General features: G+C 45.6%; 1 protein-coding gene across 3 annotated transcripts in view; it reads left to right on the forward strand.

Annotated features, from left to right (window-relative positions):
- HSD17B12 (hydroxysteroid 17-beta dehydrogenase 12) overlaps positions 1 to 18278 on the forward strand; it is a 103455-nt gene that overhangs the window by 30982 nt on the left and 54195 nt on the right. For 2 of the 3 annotated variants that reach the window (XM_085886626.1, XM_085886628.1), the window contains 2 exons: positions 13085 to 13131; positions 16560 to 16635. In XM_085886626.1, coding sequence (XP_085742752.1) covers positions 13085 to 13131; positions 16560 to 16635 — 123 coding nt within the window. Of the gene's footprint in view, positions 1 to 12213; positions 12331 to 13084; positions 13132 to 16559; positions 16636 to 18278 lie in introns of all 3 variants that reach the window. The other variant, XM_085886627.1, reaches the window with a different exon arrangement.

Raw genomic sequence — 18278 nt, forward strand, 5'->3', positions numbered from 1 at the left:
GGTGCCTCATCCACACACGCGGGGGCACTCAACCGCGGTGCCTCACTCACACACGCGAGGGCACTCACCCGCGGTGCCTCATCCACACACGGCGTGCTGGGAAGCACGTACTCTGGCACCATCGCCACCACACCACTCACACACGGGGTCGCTTCCACACACGGGGACGCACTCACACCTTGCACCACACACACAGGGACAACCACACTGGGGATTTGTGTCCCCACAAGGGTCTCCGGGGCCTCTATACCCCCCAAGCTCTCCGTGCACCCGTCCACAGCACCCGTCCCCTCAACCTCGCAAAACACGACCGAACTCACCTGGTCGTGACTCGCCTCAAGGGGGCAGACTCCCTCCCCTCGTTCCTGGAGGAGGCTATCCCGCTGCTCGCACCGGGTCCCTGCACGGTCCGCGAGCTCACCCCCATTATCCTCCACTACCTCCGTGTGTGTGTGCGTCACTTACCTCGTCTTCATCGTGCAGTCTCTCTATTTTTTTTGTCTCCCGTGTCTCTATACATTTATAAATTTCTGTTGTTCCCTCCTGTCTATTAGTCTCCGCTTCTTTCTGGCGTCTTTCCCTTATCTTTATGTAGGTCAACCTTGCTTTCTCTTTAAGTCGCTCCCGTCCTTCCCTGTTTTTCACTCCTTGCTCTTTCACGATCTCCGCGTACCTCATCCTTGCTCTCCGTATTAATTGTTCTTTTCTCTCCCTCGCAATTACTTTCACCTCGTCTCTTGTCTCCCGAATTATTTTCTTACCCGCCTCCACCGCGGGCCTGTCAGCCGCTGCACCCCCTCCCAGCTCGTTCGTTCCGACACGTGGAGTCGCCATTTTAAGTTCCCTGCTAACGGCCTTCATGCCCGCCTGCAGGCATCGGCCCATATTCTGTGTCTCACCCCGGAACTTTTTCATTTCTTCCTTCATGTTTGCTTCCATTCCGTTTATTTGCTGTGTATTCGCATCCATCGTCGTTTTCACTTCATTCATTTGCTTGTTCATTTCGTTTTTCATTTCATTTCTATTTGTATCCATCTTTTGTGTATTTTTGCCAAAATTTTGCCAAATCGCCCCTCGCTCACCGATTGGACGGCAAAAAGTGGGCGTGTGTCGTTTTTGATCCGTTTTTGAAGCACAAAATCCGTGATTTTGTACACGCTGTTCGACGCGCGCTCTGCACGAATCCAACACCGGTACCCACAGCGGGGCAAGAACGGTGGCGATGCTACGGTTGCGAGGTGTGACGTGAAGGTCGTGGCGGTTGTGGTGAAGCGGCGTTGTGGTTGGTGGTTGATGTTGTGGTTGTGGTGGTAATCATGGCGGTTGGTCCAAAATAAAGATAGTGAAAGAAAAACGGCTATCCTGAAGAGTCGCAGCTCGCATAAATGACATGTATTCCCACTAGACAACGGGTTCGGGCCTAACTACACATGTACTTACCGAGATACCTCACCTAAGGGACCTGAATGGTGGTTTGCGAATTTGGTAACCACAACAATATATATATATATATATATATATATATATATATATATATATATATATATATATATATATATATATATATATATATATATATATATATAATTTTGGCCTTATCTCTCAATCGTGAAGAATCGCCAAAAAATACATTCTCATCCCAGTCTCGATTCAGATCTTCACCAAAATCGAAGCAATTGGTCTTTGTGACACACCCAACCTGTCCACCAAGTTTCGTCCGAATCCGTCCACTTAACCTTTTGAGATATCGTGCCATCTATCGTTTTTGGCCCGATCTCAATGGTGAAGAATCGCTTTTAAAAATTGTTTTATTTCTCGTACCCACATCCAGATTTTCACCAAAATATTGTAAGCCTAGTGTTAGCTTAACGGTTGAGGTAGCTGGCTTCAGATCTTAGGGTCTTGAGTTTGACCCGCTGTCTACCCGTTGAAATAACACCAGGTGGGTTGACAGTGACAGGTCAGGTCAAATTAGATCTGTGACTTGCTTCAGGTACCATGTAAACCTGTACTCAACTGTTCCATGGTCGGTTTGTCGGCGACTTAACCGTCTCCCCCACCAAGTTTCTTGGTGAGGAGGGTGAATGATATGGACACCCAGCAGGATGAAGAACAAAACCTGTCAAAGGGTGGAGGAGCTCATTGTGAGCCAACGGCCATCCATATCTTGTGCCCAACTGTGTCTGTGGAAGTCCTTCTACAGTTGGGTTACTTTTTATGAGGAGATTGGTGGCAGGCTTTGCACTCCGGCCACCGTAAAACCCTTCATTCCACAAGACATTGTAAAAGCATTAACAAATCAAAAAAACCCTCCGTGGGAGTACCTCCTGTGCAGCTGCCCTTCACAGGACAGCTCACCGGATGACAGGATTGAGGCAAAGCCTTCGGTAACCCCGATCTTTGATGATAGGAGGGAAACCACGGGGTAACCTTCCCGGGTCAGATTGTGGTAGTGTGTGTCAGGGTGGTGCTGAGGTGTTGTCCACCAGACTGCGGTCTCCTTGGGTTAACCTGAGGCCGTCCTTTCGGGTGGGTGCCTGGAATGTGCTATCCCAAAGAGAGGATGATTACCTGTCTGTTATCATCTGAGCTCAAGCGTTTAGACATTGGTATTGCAGTACTCTCTGAGGTTAGGAGACCGGATTGTTGCGATATCATGGTGGGTGGTGACACCTACTATTGGTCTGGTCGCTCTGATGGTTACCATGCCCAAGGAATTGCTGTAGCTGTGTCCAATAAGCTCACTCCAATGATAATTGAGGTTACACCGGTCAACGAGCGTATTATGAGACTAAGGATTCGTCACTCCTTGGGTGTCATTTCCCTGTTCTCTGTGTATGCTCTGAGGCGAGTGATCTCACCGTGAAGGACACATTCTATGCCACGCTCGAGTCTGTGGTTCATCAGTGCCCCCAGGCGAGATACTCTTCTAGTCTTGGTGGTCTTCAATGCATCAACTGAAACTGATAGGGATGGTTATGAGACGTGTGTTGGTCCCCATGGGTCTGGAACTGTGAACCAGAATAGCACTAAGTTCCTTGACTTTGCAAGAAGTCATGGACTTAGGGTGGCCGGTTCATGGTTTCAGCACCCACAAGCTCATCGCTGGACTTGGTATTCCAATGTCAGCGGTGTGGCAAAGGAGATTGTCCATGTGCTCATTGATGGTCACTGGAGGATGATCCAGACCTGCAGGGTCTACCGGAGTGCTCAGTTCCTCAATACTGACCACAGGCTTGTTGTAGCAACTCTAAAGTTGCAGCTTAAATCCAGGAGAATTGTACCATCCCAACCTAGGCTGGATATTGGTAAGCTCAAGGATGAGAGGGGAGCTGAGGATTTGCAAACAGGTTGAGTGGAGATTTGGGGGGTCTGTTTGCTTTGGAGGATCCTGAAGAATTGTGGAGTGCCTTCAACACCACCATCCTTGATGTTGCCGGTGGATGTCTTGGAACTCACCGGAGGGCGAAGAATTTTGTCTCTCGGGACAAGGGATACCATTGACCAGAGTCGTAAGGCCAGGCTGAATGGCAGAGCTGAGCTGTTCAGGGAGCTGAGATGTAAAACTGTACATGCACTGAGGGTGGATAAGGAGGCCTATGTGTGAGGAATCTTTGAGGGGGTAGAGCATCACCTCTGCTCAAGTGATTCTCATCCTGCTTACTGGGGAATTCGTGCGTTGCGTTCCTCCGAGCCCGTCCCTTGGTGTACTGCAATTAGAGCAGAGGGTGGTGGGTTCTTGACAGAGGAGTCAGAGGTGAAGGCCTGCTGGGCTGGTTACTTTGAGCAGCTGCACGAGGCTGATGCACCAGCTGTCGAGTTGGATGTCAGGGGTGTTACTATCCCTATTGCTGACCCTCCAATCAACTGTGGTCCACCTCGTTTGTGGAAACACAGGCTGCAGTGAACCGGTTGAAATGGGGTGGAGCTCCTGGGATCTGTGGCATCCATGTTGAAATCCTCAAGGCTGGTGGAAATGCGGTACTCGTGTCATTGCCTGCATTTCTGTGCTTTGCCTGGAACACAGGCATCATCCCAACTGACTGGAAGAGGGGCCTTCTTGTCCCCCTCTGGAAAGGGAAGGGTGATCGCCAAGACTGCAACAATTACCGAGGGGTGACGCTCCTCTCAGTTCCGGGCAAGGTCTTTGCATAGATAATTATTGATAGGGTTTACCACCATCTGCTTGAGCACCAGCGCCCAGAGCAGTCAGGCTTTACACTAAAGAGGTCTACGATTGACCGTATCCTTGCTCTGCGGTCCTCACCGAATGCAGACGAGTTTCAGTCGGGGCTGCTTGCAGCCTATGTTTATCTCTGTAAAGTGTTTTATTCAATGAATCGGGATGCCCTCTGGAGGATTCTTGGTCTTCTTGGGGTACCACCAAAACTAATCAATCTGATGTCTGAACTATGCTCTGGTACTGAGAGTGCTGTGAAGTGTGGTGGTACCATCTCTGACTTATTTCAAGTTGTTACTGGAGTTCCTCAGGGGTGTGCACTGGCCCCCACACTTTTCAGCACTTGTGTGGACTGGATTCTGGGGAGGATGTCAGAGAGATCAAGCTGCGGTGCATCATTTGGGAATGTCAATATCTTTCACCTTGATTTCACTGATGATGCAGTCATATTTGCGGAACCTCGAGAAATCCTTTTGGGGGCCCACGAGGTGCTGAATGAGCAATCGGAGCCACTGGTATTACGGGTTTCCTGGGTCAAAACTAAGATCCAGCCTTTCAATGACGTCTTGGATGCTGCTGTCCTGTCTGTACCTGTTTGTGGAGATGATGTCGAGGTCACCTGGAGATTCACTTACCTTGGCAGTGCTATTCATGTCTCTGCTGGCTGTGAGCCAGAGTTCAATAGACGTCTTGGTCAGACTTAGAGAGTCATGGAATCACTGGATCATGGGGTGTGGCGCTGCCGGTACCTGTGCGAGAGGACGAAAGCCCGAGTCTTCAGGTCTTTGGTACTTCCAGTCTTGATCTCTGGATGTGAGACTTGGACTCTGACCAGGGATCTGAGATGGAGACTTAATTCCTTCGTTATCGCGTCTCTTTGGAAATTCCTTGGTTCTCGCTGGTCGGACTTTGTGTCCAATGAGCGGTTGCTGAGAGAGACTCGAATACGATTTGTCACCTGCATAGTATGCGAACATCAGCTGCTGCTGTATGGACATGTGGCACGTTTTCCTGACGCTGATCCTGCTCACCAGATTCTCTCAGTGAGGGAGTCTCGTGAGTTGAGGAGGCCAATGGGCCGACCATGTGCCTCATGGTTGCAGCAGGTTGATCAGCATCTCAAGGAGATGGGGATGGGCCAGGCATCTGCCTGGGGGATGGCCAGGTGGAGACCCCTGGAGTTCCGGCGGAAAGTGGATGCGGCGTCGCGCTGCTCCGGCACATGCTCCCATGCCTGACCTGACCTGGTTGACAGCCTGTCATCCTTCCAAGGTCAGCAAAATTTGTACCGGCTTACTGGAAACAGGGGCACTGCATCAGCAGCAGAGCCACCTTTCCAGAAATGATGCAGCCAGCAGATTTGGACTATATCCTCGCGTGGACTTGTTTTGTGTGAAAAATAAATAGAAGGATTTACTAAATTGAAGGTCATTGTTTGCAAATGAAAGGTCTGCAAAGATCTAAACGGGACTTAAGGTTCTAAAGGGTCTTAAAGGTGAAGGGGTCTGAATTGTACTGATCTTGCATCTCCCATTCCTCAGGAGTACTTCAAGCTGCAACCTCTGCTTTGCTCCCACCTCTTGTTCATCTGTGTGTTGTACCGTCGTTCTAACAGTAACAGCTCAATCCACTTCTCTTGCAGACAACATGGACAAACTTTTAACTGCCCAACCCAACTCTCTCTTCCTCAAATGTGGCGATCTCAATTGGCACCACACAAGTTAGCTGGGTGTTTGTACCCCTCTCTCTCTCCAGCAATATTACTTCATTCAAGGACTTAATAGATTAATTAATAGACGGACTCGCATACTATTATTACCATTGCCTTTGCCATTATTATTATTATTATTGTCTTTGTTATCATCATCATTATCATTTTCAATATTGTCGTCTGTTATTATCATTATAATCGTTGTGCCATAATTTCCATGACTTGGCATTATCATCATTGTGCATCATGATGATGATCATTAGCAAAGATCGTTCTGTGAAAACCCTTCCTTTATTTGGGTGGTGTATTGGCAACGAAATGCTGTCTCGCATGCTCCTGGAAGTTTACGTTTGCTGCTAACAACGCAGCGTTAATTTTGGTCTTCTGCACACTTGTTGCCAAAAAAATAATGTGATGAATTTGTTTTATGTTCCCAGAGATCAGATGTGAAAGTGAAAATCTATACCTCGAAAAGGCAAATCTCTGTCTGTCTCTGTCTTTATGTCTCTATCTTTCTGTCTGTCTGACTTTGTCTCTCTGTCTCTCTCATGTGTTCTATGCTCGGCCACATATTTTAATGAGTTGCAAACTCTAAACTCGGGTGCAAGTCTAACTTTGTGGGGTGGGAGTGGGGGTGAAGGAAATACAGTAAATATGTACCCGTAGGGTGGCAGAGGGGTATTACAATTTCCAAATTTCCTTTGACCACAAAGTGTTACTTCACGTTTCTCTTCCCACATAATTGCAAATACATTTATATGCTGTATATAAAAACGGAAAACGGTTAGTCTGTCTGTGAAGCTGTGTGACCATGTGTCTATTAATTACGTACTGTTTGAAAGTCAGTTGCACCCTGACTCCACACACGCACGTCTATGAATCATGTACTATTGGAATGGACTTTTCGACCTTTTTGACTGCTGAGACCCCTTCGACTGTTGAAGACCCCAAACACCCCAAAAGGTCTCAACAGACCATGAAGACCCTGAGGATCCAAGAGACCCACAAGGCCCTTGAAGACCCCTTTTACCTTAAAGACCCTTTTAACACATTGCACACTTTTGGATCCCTTCATCCTTTCGACCTTTTATACCCTTTTGACCCCTGGAACCTTTAGACCTTTACACTGTTAAGTCCATTTAGAACCCTTAGACCTTAACACCATTTTAGACCCCTTAAACCCTTCAGACAGATTCGACCCTTGATTATTCAGAGCTTGAGACCACTTGGACATTTTTATAACTATCAGAGAGTATGCCAGTACTTCCTATGTAGGGATGGTGCGGCGAAAAAAAGGAATGCCAGTCCCATCTGCTACGTACAAACCTAAAGTTAAGAGCATCTTCTCTAAAAAGTCGCTTTGGCTACATAATTAGAACCTACTTGGTCTGTTCAGCTGATTGTCGAGGCAGGGATCACTTTTCAGTTCTCCAGACAATGGAAAAATAAATCAAAAAACGAGAATGGTCAAACCTGGGAATTCATCTTCTCATTCATAATAATAATAATAACTAGACGACCCGTGAACCTGTTGCGTTCCCGTTGTGACGGCGGTTTATAAAAAAATCATTTCAAAAAAAATAACATAGCTCCAGCGAACTATACCACCGAGGTTGTTTACATTTGATAAAATACTCCTGAAGAGTACTTGACTAAATCGGGAATTGATTTTTTTAATCATTTTTTCGTTGCCCGATTTGAACGAAACGTGATACTGCACACCGCAGGTCAATGGTGAGTACGGTGGCACTAAAATTTTTGCGCTGTCATGTACCGTTTTGGCTGTATTTTGGGAACATACATACATTCATACAAGATGAGAGTTTTAGTAATATATAGATGATTATAACTCGAGATGCGATGCTTTATTACTGCGAGCAGTTATTGCCGGTACCATCCCCCGTCCCCGCTTTGACACAACCCCGTTTCGATCGGACACCTGACTGCCAACGTCTTTATCCAGAGAAAACGTTCTTTTTTTACTTCAATCCAATATAGTCACCAAATCATGTGACCTAAAAATTTTTCAGTCACCTGCTTCCTCCTCCCACAACAGTCCCTCTGGACTTCCACCCCCACCCTCCCTCCTCCCACCTAAGTCCCTGCCTCCTCCCATCCCACCTCTTCCCCTGCCTCCTCCCACCCCACCACTTCGCCTGCCCCCTCCAACGCCACCTCTTCCCGTTTCCTCTGACTCTTCCTCATCACACCAACAAAAGGACAGTTTTTTTTTTAAATTGAAGATGTTAAATATTAATAATGATGATATTTTTTGCAATGAAAGCGTACCTTGTTCAGTTTCAATACTTTGTTTTGGTTTTTAAAATGTACATAAATTCTGACGTGATGTTGAGTACGTGTGTGTGTGTGTGTGTGTGTGTGTGTGTGTGTGTGTGTGTGTGTGTGTGTGTGTGTGTGTGTGTGTGTGTGTGTGTGTGTGTGTGTGTGTGTGTGTGTGTGTGTGTGTGAGAGAGAGAATATGTACCCATGCAGCACCATCTCATGGTGGCAGAGGGTGTTACAATTTCTTGTTTTTAATCTATGCAACGCTGACGTTGAAGTACACTTCACACTGGCAAATTGGTCCTCCTTCGCTTCTGCCCCCGCACCACCCCCTTCCGAAAAAAAAAAAATGGAGGGGCCCGTCAAAGTCTGTCGTGTGCGAGACATTTCTCGTGGTAAGGAACATCAGGAATTGGGACGAACGTGGCACAAATGTGGATGGGGGGGGAGTTTACGTGAGGACGGGGAGGGGGATGGGGGAGATTGTTAAAGTACTCGATGCATGGGTAAATTTTGCAAACGGAACTACTAATTGGTCCATCAGCGAAGTTGGCATCAGAACTAATTGGCTCTGCCAGTAAATGACAAATTGCAAAATGAAAGTGTCAATAGTGGTGGATAACATTGACAATTAGGAAAGAAAAACTTGTTTCATACATCTCAGAAAAACAAACATTCTAAATGAGCATTCTCGGGGCATCACCTTTGTTTCATTGGCATCATTTATGTTTTGTGATTGTGAACAATAGTGATAAATATAATCAGTTGTCTGTCCATGCTAGTTTTCTGTTTTCTCTGCAACCACTTATCCGATTGACACACAATTTTTCACCATGAGTGCGACTACTCATGTAAAATGTTTCGATGATAATTATGACGTCATAGGTCATGTGGTGTGGCAGCCATGTCGGGGGAAAATAATTTTGGACGTCTGTATCTCCGAAACAGCTCCATGGAAAAAAATTGAAACTTTCCACAGGTGAAGTATAACCCATGGGAAATGAGTGATTGTTTTTTTTTTGATGATGTCACAGATGGCTTCGTTATGACCTCATAATTGCATATGTCGAACACTTTTGAGGGTGGTCTAGGGCTGAATTGTTTGGGGAGGGGGAGGGGGGAATTTGATGATGTAATCGGTCATGTGGTTTGGCAGCCATATTGTTTTTAACATAAAAATCTCAAACAGCTGAACAGATTGAAACAAAGCTTTACAGGTATGATCGTCTATCCATGAGGAACAAAAAGTTCTCCAGCTATGATGTCATAGGTCACATGGTTTAGCAGATATGATGTTTTTTGAAGAATAAACGTTTAAAAACCCTCTTCTCCAGAACGGCTTGAAAGATCGAGGGGAACTTCACCCACATGTTCTCCAAGCCTTGGGAGTACTAGGGTGTTCACGAATAATTAATATGTTATATGGTCTGGCAGCCATATTGGATTGACCGAAAATCTTAAAAATTCATTCTCTACAACCACTTCATCGATCAATGTGAAACGTCGTAGTTGTGATGCAGTTGGCATGGGGAATATAGTGTTCCGGTTGTGGAAATTCGCAATACACCATAAAGGGTCCTCAGGTGAGATATATTGATAAGTTCATGTGTAGTTAGCCCACACCCGTTGTTTAGAGGGAATATGTGCGATTCATTCGGGCTCCGATGCTTTAGTTAGCCGTTTTTCTTTATCTATCGTTATTTTGAGCCACCATTGCCACAAACCTCCACGCAAACAACCGCCACAAACGACACCACAACGCCCACCACGCTCACACCACCCCCACAACAATCACCGCCATCTTCGCCACTACGCCCTCTTATGAACGCCATCCTCCGTGGACCACGGTAAGACGGTTTCCGCACCACGGAAACCGTCCGAAAAGGATTGGCAGAACAAAACCACTTGTGAAGCCTGTGGGGTTTTTTTCCCGCCATTTTTCCCCACGCTTGGTGTGAAGGGGAGGGGTTGGGCAGCTCGCTCCCGATTGGTGGACGTGCGGTGTGACGCGGACGGGAGTGAGGAACGCCCCTTTTTGGGAGGCTCCCAGAAAGGGGGGTGGAGCCCGACACGGGGCGGAGCGAAGGGCGGAGCCCCGCTCCATAAAGGACGGACACGGGTGGGGCGCGCCCTCTGCTCTTCTCTTCTCCTCTTCTTCGCCCCTTGGTGAATGCGTTCCTTCCTCTTGGATATCTCTGGTCCTCCCGTATGCTCTCTCATGACGGTTGATCCGCAAACCAACTCGCGTTCCCTTCCTCCTCGTTCGTTCCCGCGCTCGTGGCCCAGCGAGGCCTATTGGTGGGAGACGTGGACAGAGGGCGCCGCAGGCGGCCTGAGGTGGACCTGCGAGAGCGGACACAGAGTGCCGGAGACGGTTCACCGGCCGCAACAAGGGAGGTTCTTCTTTTCTTTGGGCTTTTGTATGTGTGTTTGTGTTGCCAGTCCGACAAGTAAAACTGATTAATTGCTTGTACATTGCTTTAGTCAGTCGTATTACTTTTGCTTCTATTTGCCTGTACACATGTGCATGATTGTTGCTGACTGGAAATACGTGCTTCCGTGTGTCGCGCATGAAATGTGCTTGTCCAATTGTTCCCCCGTTTCGCTTCGTCCTTTCCTTTGTTGAATCTCCATCTTGCATCACGTAAGGGATTGATAGTGGGTTTAAAACACCCAGTACCTAATCTGAACCGTCAAGGTCGAAGATAACTCCGCTCGGTTATCCCTGTAGCACGGAACGAGCCGCTTAAGTGGTTCGTGTCCGGAGTCGACCTGTGGTGTGGTACAACCCCTCGGTAGGTTACCTGTGCGAGTACTTAGGTATATCGACTTTCGGCGATTCACCCTATTTCGCGCGGGTAGAATGCGGACTGGGTTGTGGTGAGGTTAAACCCCTACCCGTGACGAGCTCCTTCGCGATAGTTCTGAAATGTCCGTTCTGGTGGGCGACGCGTCGCGATTCGAGTTACGTGGCCGATCGCACGCCGGACGGGCCAGAATTCGTAACAATATGTTTTAAATTTCAACCTGATCGGATGCATGGTCTGGCAGCCATAATTATTTAATATTTTGAATCTGGTCTCAGGGATTTAAATCGAACTTGGTGGACGTATGTATCATGATGTCATTAAGTGGGCAGAGTCATATCTGGCCAACTGCTCAGACAGAAACATGCATCACTGAGAGTTGAAAGAGGGAAGGGTGACAGGAAAAGCATCCTGGGGAGAAGTAACGGACAAGAGGATGACGATGCAACAGTACCCAATTAGTATCGACAACAATTTGCAGGAACGTATTTGTAATATGATTATAAACACTGGTAACAAACTACAACGGCACTCGGTAGAGCGCATTCCTCCGCCATGCTGAACAGTTTACATTTTGTAGGCCGTATCTGCATCCAGACCTGAACAAAAATCTAATCAGCTTGTTCTTGTTCCCTACCCAACTCATCCACCAAGTTTTGCAATAACTCGTCCGCAACGTTTTGTAATATCGTGCTGCATATCGTTTTTGTCCTATTTCTCAAAAGTAAAAAATCATTTGAAAATTAAAAAAAACTTTCCATTCTCATCCTCACCAAAATCGAATCTATTCGTCCTTGTCACACACCCAACCTGTACACCAAATTTTGTCCAAATCTGTCCAAACATTTTGAGATGTCCTGCTGAGAGACAGACATATGGGTGAAAACATAACCTCTGTCCGCCTTCGGTGGCAGAGGTAATTACAAAATTCGCATACCCGTATCTTCACCAAAATTGCATAAATCTTTATGATAAAAGGATGTATAGACTACCCTTGATTTAAGAATGCCATGTAATTTGTTTTAACTTCAAATCAAAATTTATTCCATTGATATAGAGTGTGCATCACATATGACCGAACCTCTGATTTGATAAATATCTCTTCAAGGAATTTTGATTTGAATAGGCATCTATTGAGCGCAGTGTTCGGCATAATTGTTTTCATGCTGTGAAGCGAGTTCATGGACATAACCAATCCATCCAAAAATCCATTGGGACCATACTCTGTGCAGAGCGTTGGTGCTGCCTAAGCAGTTTCCTTGGCTATTGGGCACAATCCTGGACGGGTCGCCACTCCGACAATATACCAGCAAGCTGGCACTCATTTTGCCGACCTCGGGAGGATAACGGTCAGAGTCAACCCCACCTGGTATTAATTCAACAGCAGAGAAGGATTTGAACTCGGGATCCTCGGATCCCAAGCCCACCACATAATTTTTCATAATCCTACATAATCTTGGAAAATGTTACAAAATATTGAACAATGATAATCATACATAATCTTTGATAATGGTGAATAACCTTGCAAAATCACGAATAACCTTGCATAATCTGAAACAATCTCACATAATGTTGCACAATCTTGGATCTTGGAAAAGTGTAATCCAGCATCATCTTGCATAATCATGGACAATCTTTGATAATCTCGAACAGTCTTTGATAATCTTTAATAATGCAAAGCATAATATGAACACCTTCACCTTCGGTTCAGCTTCGGTGCAACTTCACCTTTGGTGTACACCTTTTAATAGTGTTATTCACTAATGGGGATGACGAGCAGTGAAGAGCACCCAAAACAGCAGCATACGTCATCTGATTATTCTTTTGAACGTTTCTATTCAAAGAACACAATGAGAGGATGCAGAAAAAAAAAAGTTAAAAGTAGCAATTATTAATGTTGTGAGAAGGAGAATGTCAACTGAATTTTTTTCTTTTTTCTTTTAAACACGAATTATTTTGAACATTGGTCACAGGTAAATGGTTAGGGTTCTATTGTGCACAGATGATGTGGTGTTAAAGAGAATTGCCATTGTCACATTGCTTTCACTGTATCTCACTTATTCCTTTCTCCCTTGTCCCTCCATCCTTTACTCTCTCTCCCAGTAATCACTGGAGCAACTGATGGGATTGGTAAGGCATATGCTGTTGAGGTATGTGAATTTTTCCTTCTCCTCCTTTTCCTTCTCCTTCTCCTTTTCCTTCTCCTTCTCCTTCTCCTTCTTCTCCTCCTCCTTCTTCTTCTTCTTCTCCTCCTTCTCCTTCTTCTCCTTCTCATCCTTCTCATCCTTCCCCTCCTCTTTCTTCTCATCCTTATCCTTATGCTTCTCCTCCTCCTCCTCCTCCTCCTCCTCCTTCTTCTTCTTCTTCTTCTTCTTCTTCTTCTTCTTCTTCTTCTTCTTCTTCTTCTTGTCATTCTCCTCCTTCTCCTTCTCTCCTCCTTCTTCTCCTTCCCCTCCTTCTCCTCCTTCTCCTTCTCCTTCTCCTCATTCTCATTCTCATTCTCCTCCTCCTTATTCTCCTCCTCCTCCTCCTCCTCCTCCTCCTCCTCCTCCTGTACATCTTATGGTAACATACTTGATCACCTGACAACATATCTTTATGCACATGAAATTGGGTTGGACCACCTTTGTCCTGAGTGAGACCATCAGTTCCACTGTGGATGTAATCAGCAGGACGTTGATTGAGGTATGGTAACCGCCATGGGAAGTAAGGAGACCCTGAAGTTTTGGACGTTAACCCCTCGTCGGAACTGAAGAGCACAAAGGATTAACGGTTTCCCTCGGTGGTTGGCATATCTCGATCAACGTCCTGTTTATTTCATCCATTCTTCTACTTGTCCATCAAATGCAAACAGGTATGAGCCTTCACCTGTAAGACTAGTTCATCATTCTCCATCAGTTACACTTGACCAAGTGTAATTTTAGTGATTATTCCTTCAAAACAGAAAGTAGTTTCCTCAGTTTTCCACATGTGTTATGTATGATGTGGCTTTTGGGCAGCATTTGATTCCAATTTTTCTGCTAATAGCCAGCATTTAGTTCTATAACAAGTTTCTTTGAGAATATGACCTTTTCTTCATACCACTCCATTCCCTGTCGGATGAATTTCCTGTGTGGTACTTGGAAGAACATTCAAATACGTCATTCTATCTCTGCCAGAGGAGCCATATCCATTTGAGTCTGAGTTCAGATGTTGTCTGACTTGAAAGTGGTCAAGTTCCCGGCACTACACGACTATGGTGGTTCTTTGCTGTCAATGTCCTGCGCCTGCAAGTTGCCGTTACGCTGAGGGTGAGATGCTGCATTCTATTCCGTAGATGGTACATGCTCCAGCCACAGATTTCTGGTGAAAAAGTGTATGGAGTGTGATTAAGTGAGCAGCTCTGTCCTTGGAGTCTAACTTCCAGTGTGTTTCAGATGCTCCCACACAGACGAGCAGTGAGCATTCCATCACACTTTGGACCTCAGTTTTGAAGATGGAGAGGTGCTGAGTCACGAGGTGAACCACTCATTGCAGAGTGCCAAGCTTGGCTTGCTTTTGTACCTCAGGTGTTGAACTAGCTGTCCCATTTGATCTTCTGTTCAATGGGGAGCTTCAAGACTTTAACACCAGAAGACTGGAATATTGGTGTCACTGAAAATCAGGGCATCTGGCTTGGATCTCTTGTGGGAGATGGTCATTACTTGGCACTTTTCAGGCATGGAGCAACTTGCAATTTGTTATCGCATACCTGGTTGTTGTGACTCTTGCTGCAGGCAGGCATGTTGGTGCCTCATGACTCCTCCTGAACACTGAGGACATCGGTGAACATCCTTAAACCTGACCTTGTGTTGGATGTGACATCATTCATGAAGCAACTAAAGGTGTTTTCGGCCAAGGATACAGCAATGTGCCTGTTGCTAATATGATACCCACCATTTGAGGGTCACCCCTTAAATTCCAATCCAATTTTAGCTTTCCCAGGATTCCTTGGTGCCAGACCCTACCGAATGTTGTTAAGTACAGCAACTCCTGCTTCTCTAATCCTTTAAAATGAAGAGCCATAGCCATTTCTTGACAGACCCCAATTCTATTCCATATATTTTCTATCTCTGACCCATTTCACCAATCCATATGCATTCTTGCTGAGGTTGCTTAAAAACGACTGCTTCTCCTTTTGCACTTTTTCCTGGGTTCTGGCTTGGCTTAGGAGGGACAGGTTTTGTTGAGCCGCCACCTCCCATTATTTTTTTTTGGCATGTGTGTGCGTGCATGTTCTTTTTCTGAAAATAATTACTCCAGAGGTCAAGACACAAAAAGCTGATCGACAGTGGAGTGAGGCTGACACACCGATGGAGTAGGCAGAGAAGAGATTGCAAAAAGTAGAGTCTGTTGAGGGGGGGGGGGTTAAATTGACAATGAGAGTGTGTGAAGATTGGTAATGCTGACAAACAGGTCAATGTGAGTCAGGTCAGAGATGATAGAAAAGATTTGGAATAGAATTAGGGTCTGTCAAGAAGTGGCTATGGTCCTTCATTTTAAAGGAGTGTCGGGAAGAACAACTAGACAAGCTTTGGGAGGTGTTTTCACATTGGAACATTGGAATGTAGAAAAAGATAAAAGAGTCAAGGTGAGCAGTTATCTTTTATTTGGCAGGTGTAACAAGGTATGGCTTTTAGCTGAGTGAATGTGTGACCTCATTTAAAGTCCAAATGGCTCCGAGGTCTTGTGGGGCAAGGCAAGATATGAAGCTATTCAAAAAAATAACCATCACTAACATGTCTGCAGTGGATGTGGTTCTGCATTGGAAGAGGAGGATGCCTTTGTCATTTCCTTGGTGGTGTTAGAAACAAGAATATTCTGTGTCCAAATGACCATTTGATGGATGTGCTGCTTGGGCTTGGGCAATGCTTGGCTGTGGAAGAGGTGGTTTAAACTTCCACAGCTTTGATGCAAGTTGTAGAATAGGATTCTAGCTCAGAGGACCTCTCCGCCAGTCGTGCTTGTAGTCACTGCTGATGCAAACCTGAGTGAGCTATTCCAAATGGTTGATTTTAGCCTGCCAAAAAAGATTGCATTGAAACAATAATAACTTATATTTTAAAGCAAAAAGGTCCGTTTGTGTGTGCTCGTTCACCAAACAAAAAGCTATTTCGGGTTCAGCGTCACGATGTTCTGTTGGATGGGAAGGATGGTGGGTAAGTGGATGAGCAGTGTTCAAACCTTTACTGGAAATAACCAGGGGCTAATGCATTGTTGTAGAAACAGTTTCTGAGTCGCAAGTCGATTAAACGTTTAATGGATTCAAGTGTCAGTTGAGTGTCCAAAGCTGAGAGCCTTGGAATTTCCAGCAAGGCACACAGCTGTAGGGAAGGACATGGTTTTTAAAGTGGCAGAAAAAGGTGTCCGTGACACCTTATTTTGGTCAACGTTTTTTAAAATAGAATATCTGCACCATTAAGTGCACTTGAATAATACTTATCCCTCTTCCTCACTCACAATCAAGGCTACATTTGATCGTAATCGGAATTAATAATGAATATGTGACTTTTAATAAGTGTCATGAACGTCGACGTTTTTGATCTCGCACAATCCCCAGCTTGCTCGCAAAGGAAAAGACATTGTGCTGATCAGCCGTTCCCAAGAAAAGTTATCAAAGGTGGCTGTGGAGATAGGTGAGTCATTGGTTAATAAAAAGAAAATCGAATTTGTTTATTTTGAAAGGAAACTGCTTCAGAAGTTTTCTTCACTGGGGAATTTGCAGATAATGTAGTTCGACTTGCTATGGCCGAACAGAAGGATAGCAACCTGATGTGAAATGAACAAGACCCAGGTTACCACTACCACTCCAACTCCTGTTCCTGTTCCTACTCCTACTCCTATTACTCTGCATGCCCAACTAAGGAGCGCAGTGACCCCCACAACTGTCGGTCTCCCGCCTTCTGCCAACATTTATGTTGGCTAAGGCCAATCTCATTAGCACATTGGCATAACCACAAAAGTCTTGGGCATCCTCAATGCTGGTGCCAGGTTTGATCAGGTCTGTGACCATGGTAAAAGTTCATGGCAAATTCCATGGAGACATGGGCTGGTACATGTACACTTAAGTGGCAGACATGTCCAAACAAGGAGTAGTGTCTCCTTGCAATTTTGAGTGTGATTGAGCCAAGTCTTGTGATCTCACAAATGGTCCTGTTTGAGACTCGGTCATACCATTGAACCCCAAGGATATGGTGTTGACATTGCATATGGAAAGCTTTTGGCATGTCTGGGTCCTTTTTCAGGTGTCCAGGTCTCGCAACTACAGAGGAGAACAGGTAGGATGCATGTTCTGTAAATGCAGAGCTTTGGTGAACCAAGACGGTTGTCAGGTCAGGCCAGATCAGATCTGTGACTTGCTACTCGTACCATGTAAACCTGTACTAACATGTTTCACAGTCGAGTTGTCGGTGACTAAACCATCTCCCCCACCAAGTTTCCTGGTGAGGAGGATGTATGGATATAGACACCCAGCAGGACGAAAAACAAAACCTGTCAAAAGGTGGAGAAGCTCCTTGTGAGCCAACTGCCATGCATATCTGGTGTGCTGCTGTGTCTGCAGACGTCGTCTTGTAATGGCTAACGTTTTCCTTTGAGGTTGGTTAATAGATAGGTGGTCATACGTGTAGTCTCACCTCGATCTGTTCAGCCACTTCAGAGATTTTTTTTTTAATTATCATTTTTAAACGATATTGATGCCAAATCACGTGACCGATGACGTCATCAAATATTTTTACGGTGGACCATTTTATTCTAAGATGACCCTCAAAAATTTTCATACTGATCAGACGTAGTGTTCTACATATGCAATTATGAAATCATAACTGGCTAACTGGTCAATGGGGTGATTGTGCAATTCACCAGCGAAGGCAAGGAATCCACAGCTTCCCGTTCTGGTCGACCTGGGCCTTCAGAAAGGTGTCTTCAAGCTGTCAAGCGGTCCATTGAGAAAACTCCCCGTTGCAAGGCAGCAGATGTTGCAGAGGAGGTCCAAGTTAGCTCAAGAACTGCCGGGCGGTCCCTTCATCAATTACTGGGCTACTATGGAAGAGGGGCTGGGGGAAAACTTCTTCTTAGACCAGCCAACATTCAAAGGAGAAAGAAGTGGGCTGACGAGATGGCCAACAGACCCTTGTAGTTTTGTCAAACAGTCATTTTTTTCAGATGAGTCCAATTTGCTCAATTTTCTGATAGTGGACGCGTATGGGTCTGGAGACTTTCCGGTCAAATGTTCTCTTTGAACCGATTGCAACCAACTGTCAAACACAGTGGTTTTTCA

This window comes from Eptatretus burgeri, chromosome 6, assembly GCF_056783735.1.
Source record: "Eptatretus burgeri isolate ZD-2024b chromosome 6, Ebu_testis_v1, whole genome shotgun sequence".
Lineage (NCBI taxonomy): Eukaryota > Metazoa > Chordata > Myxini > Myxiniformes > Myxinidae > Eptatretus > Eptatretus burgeri.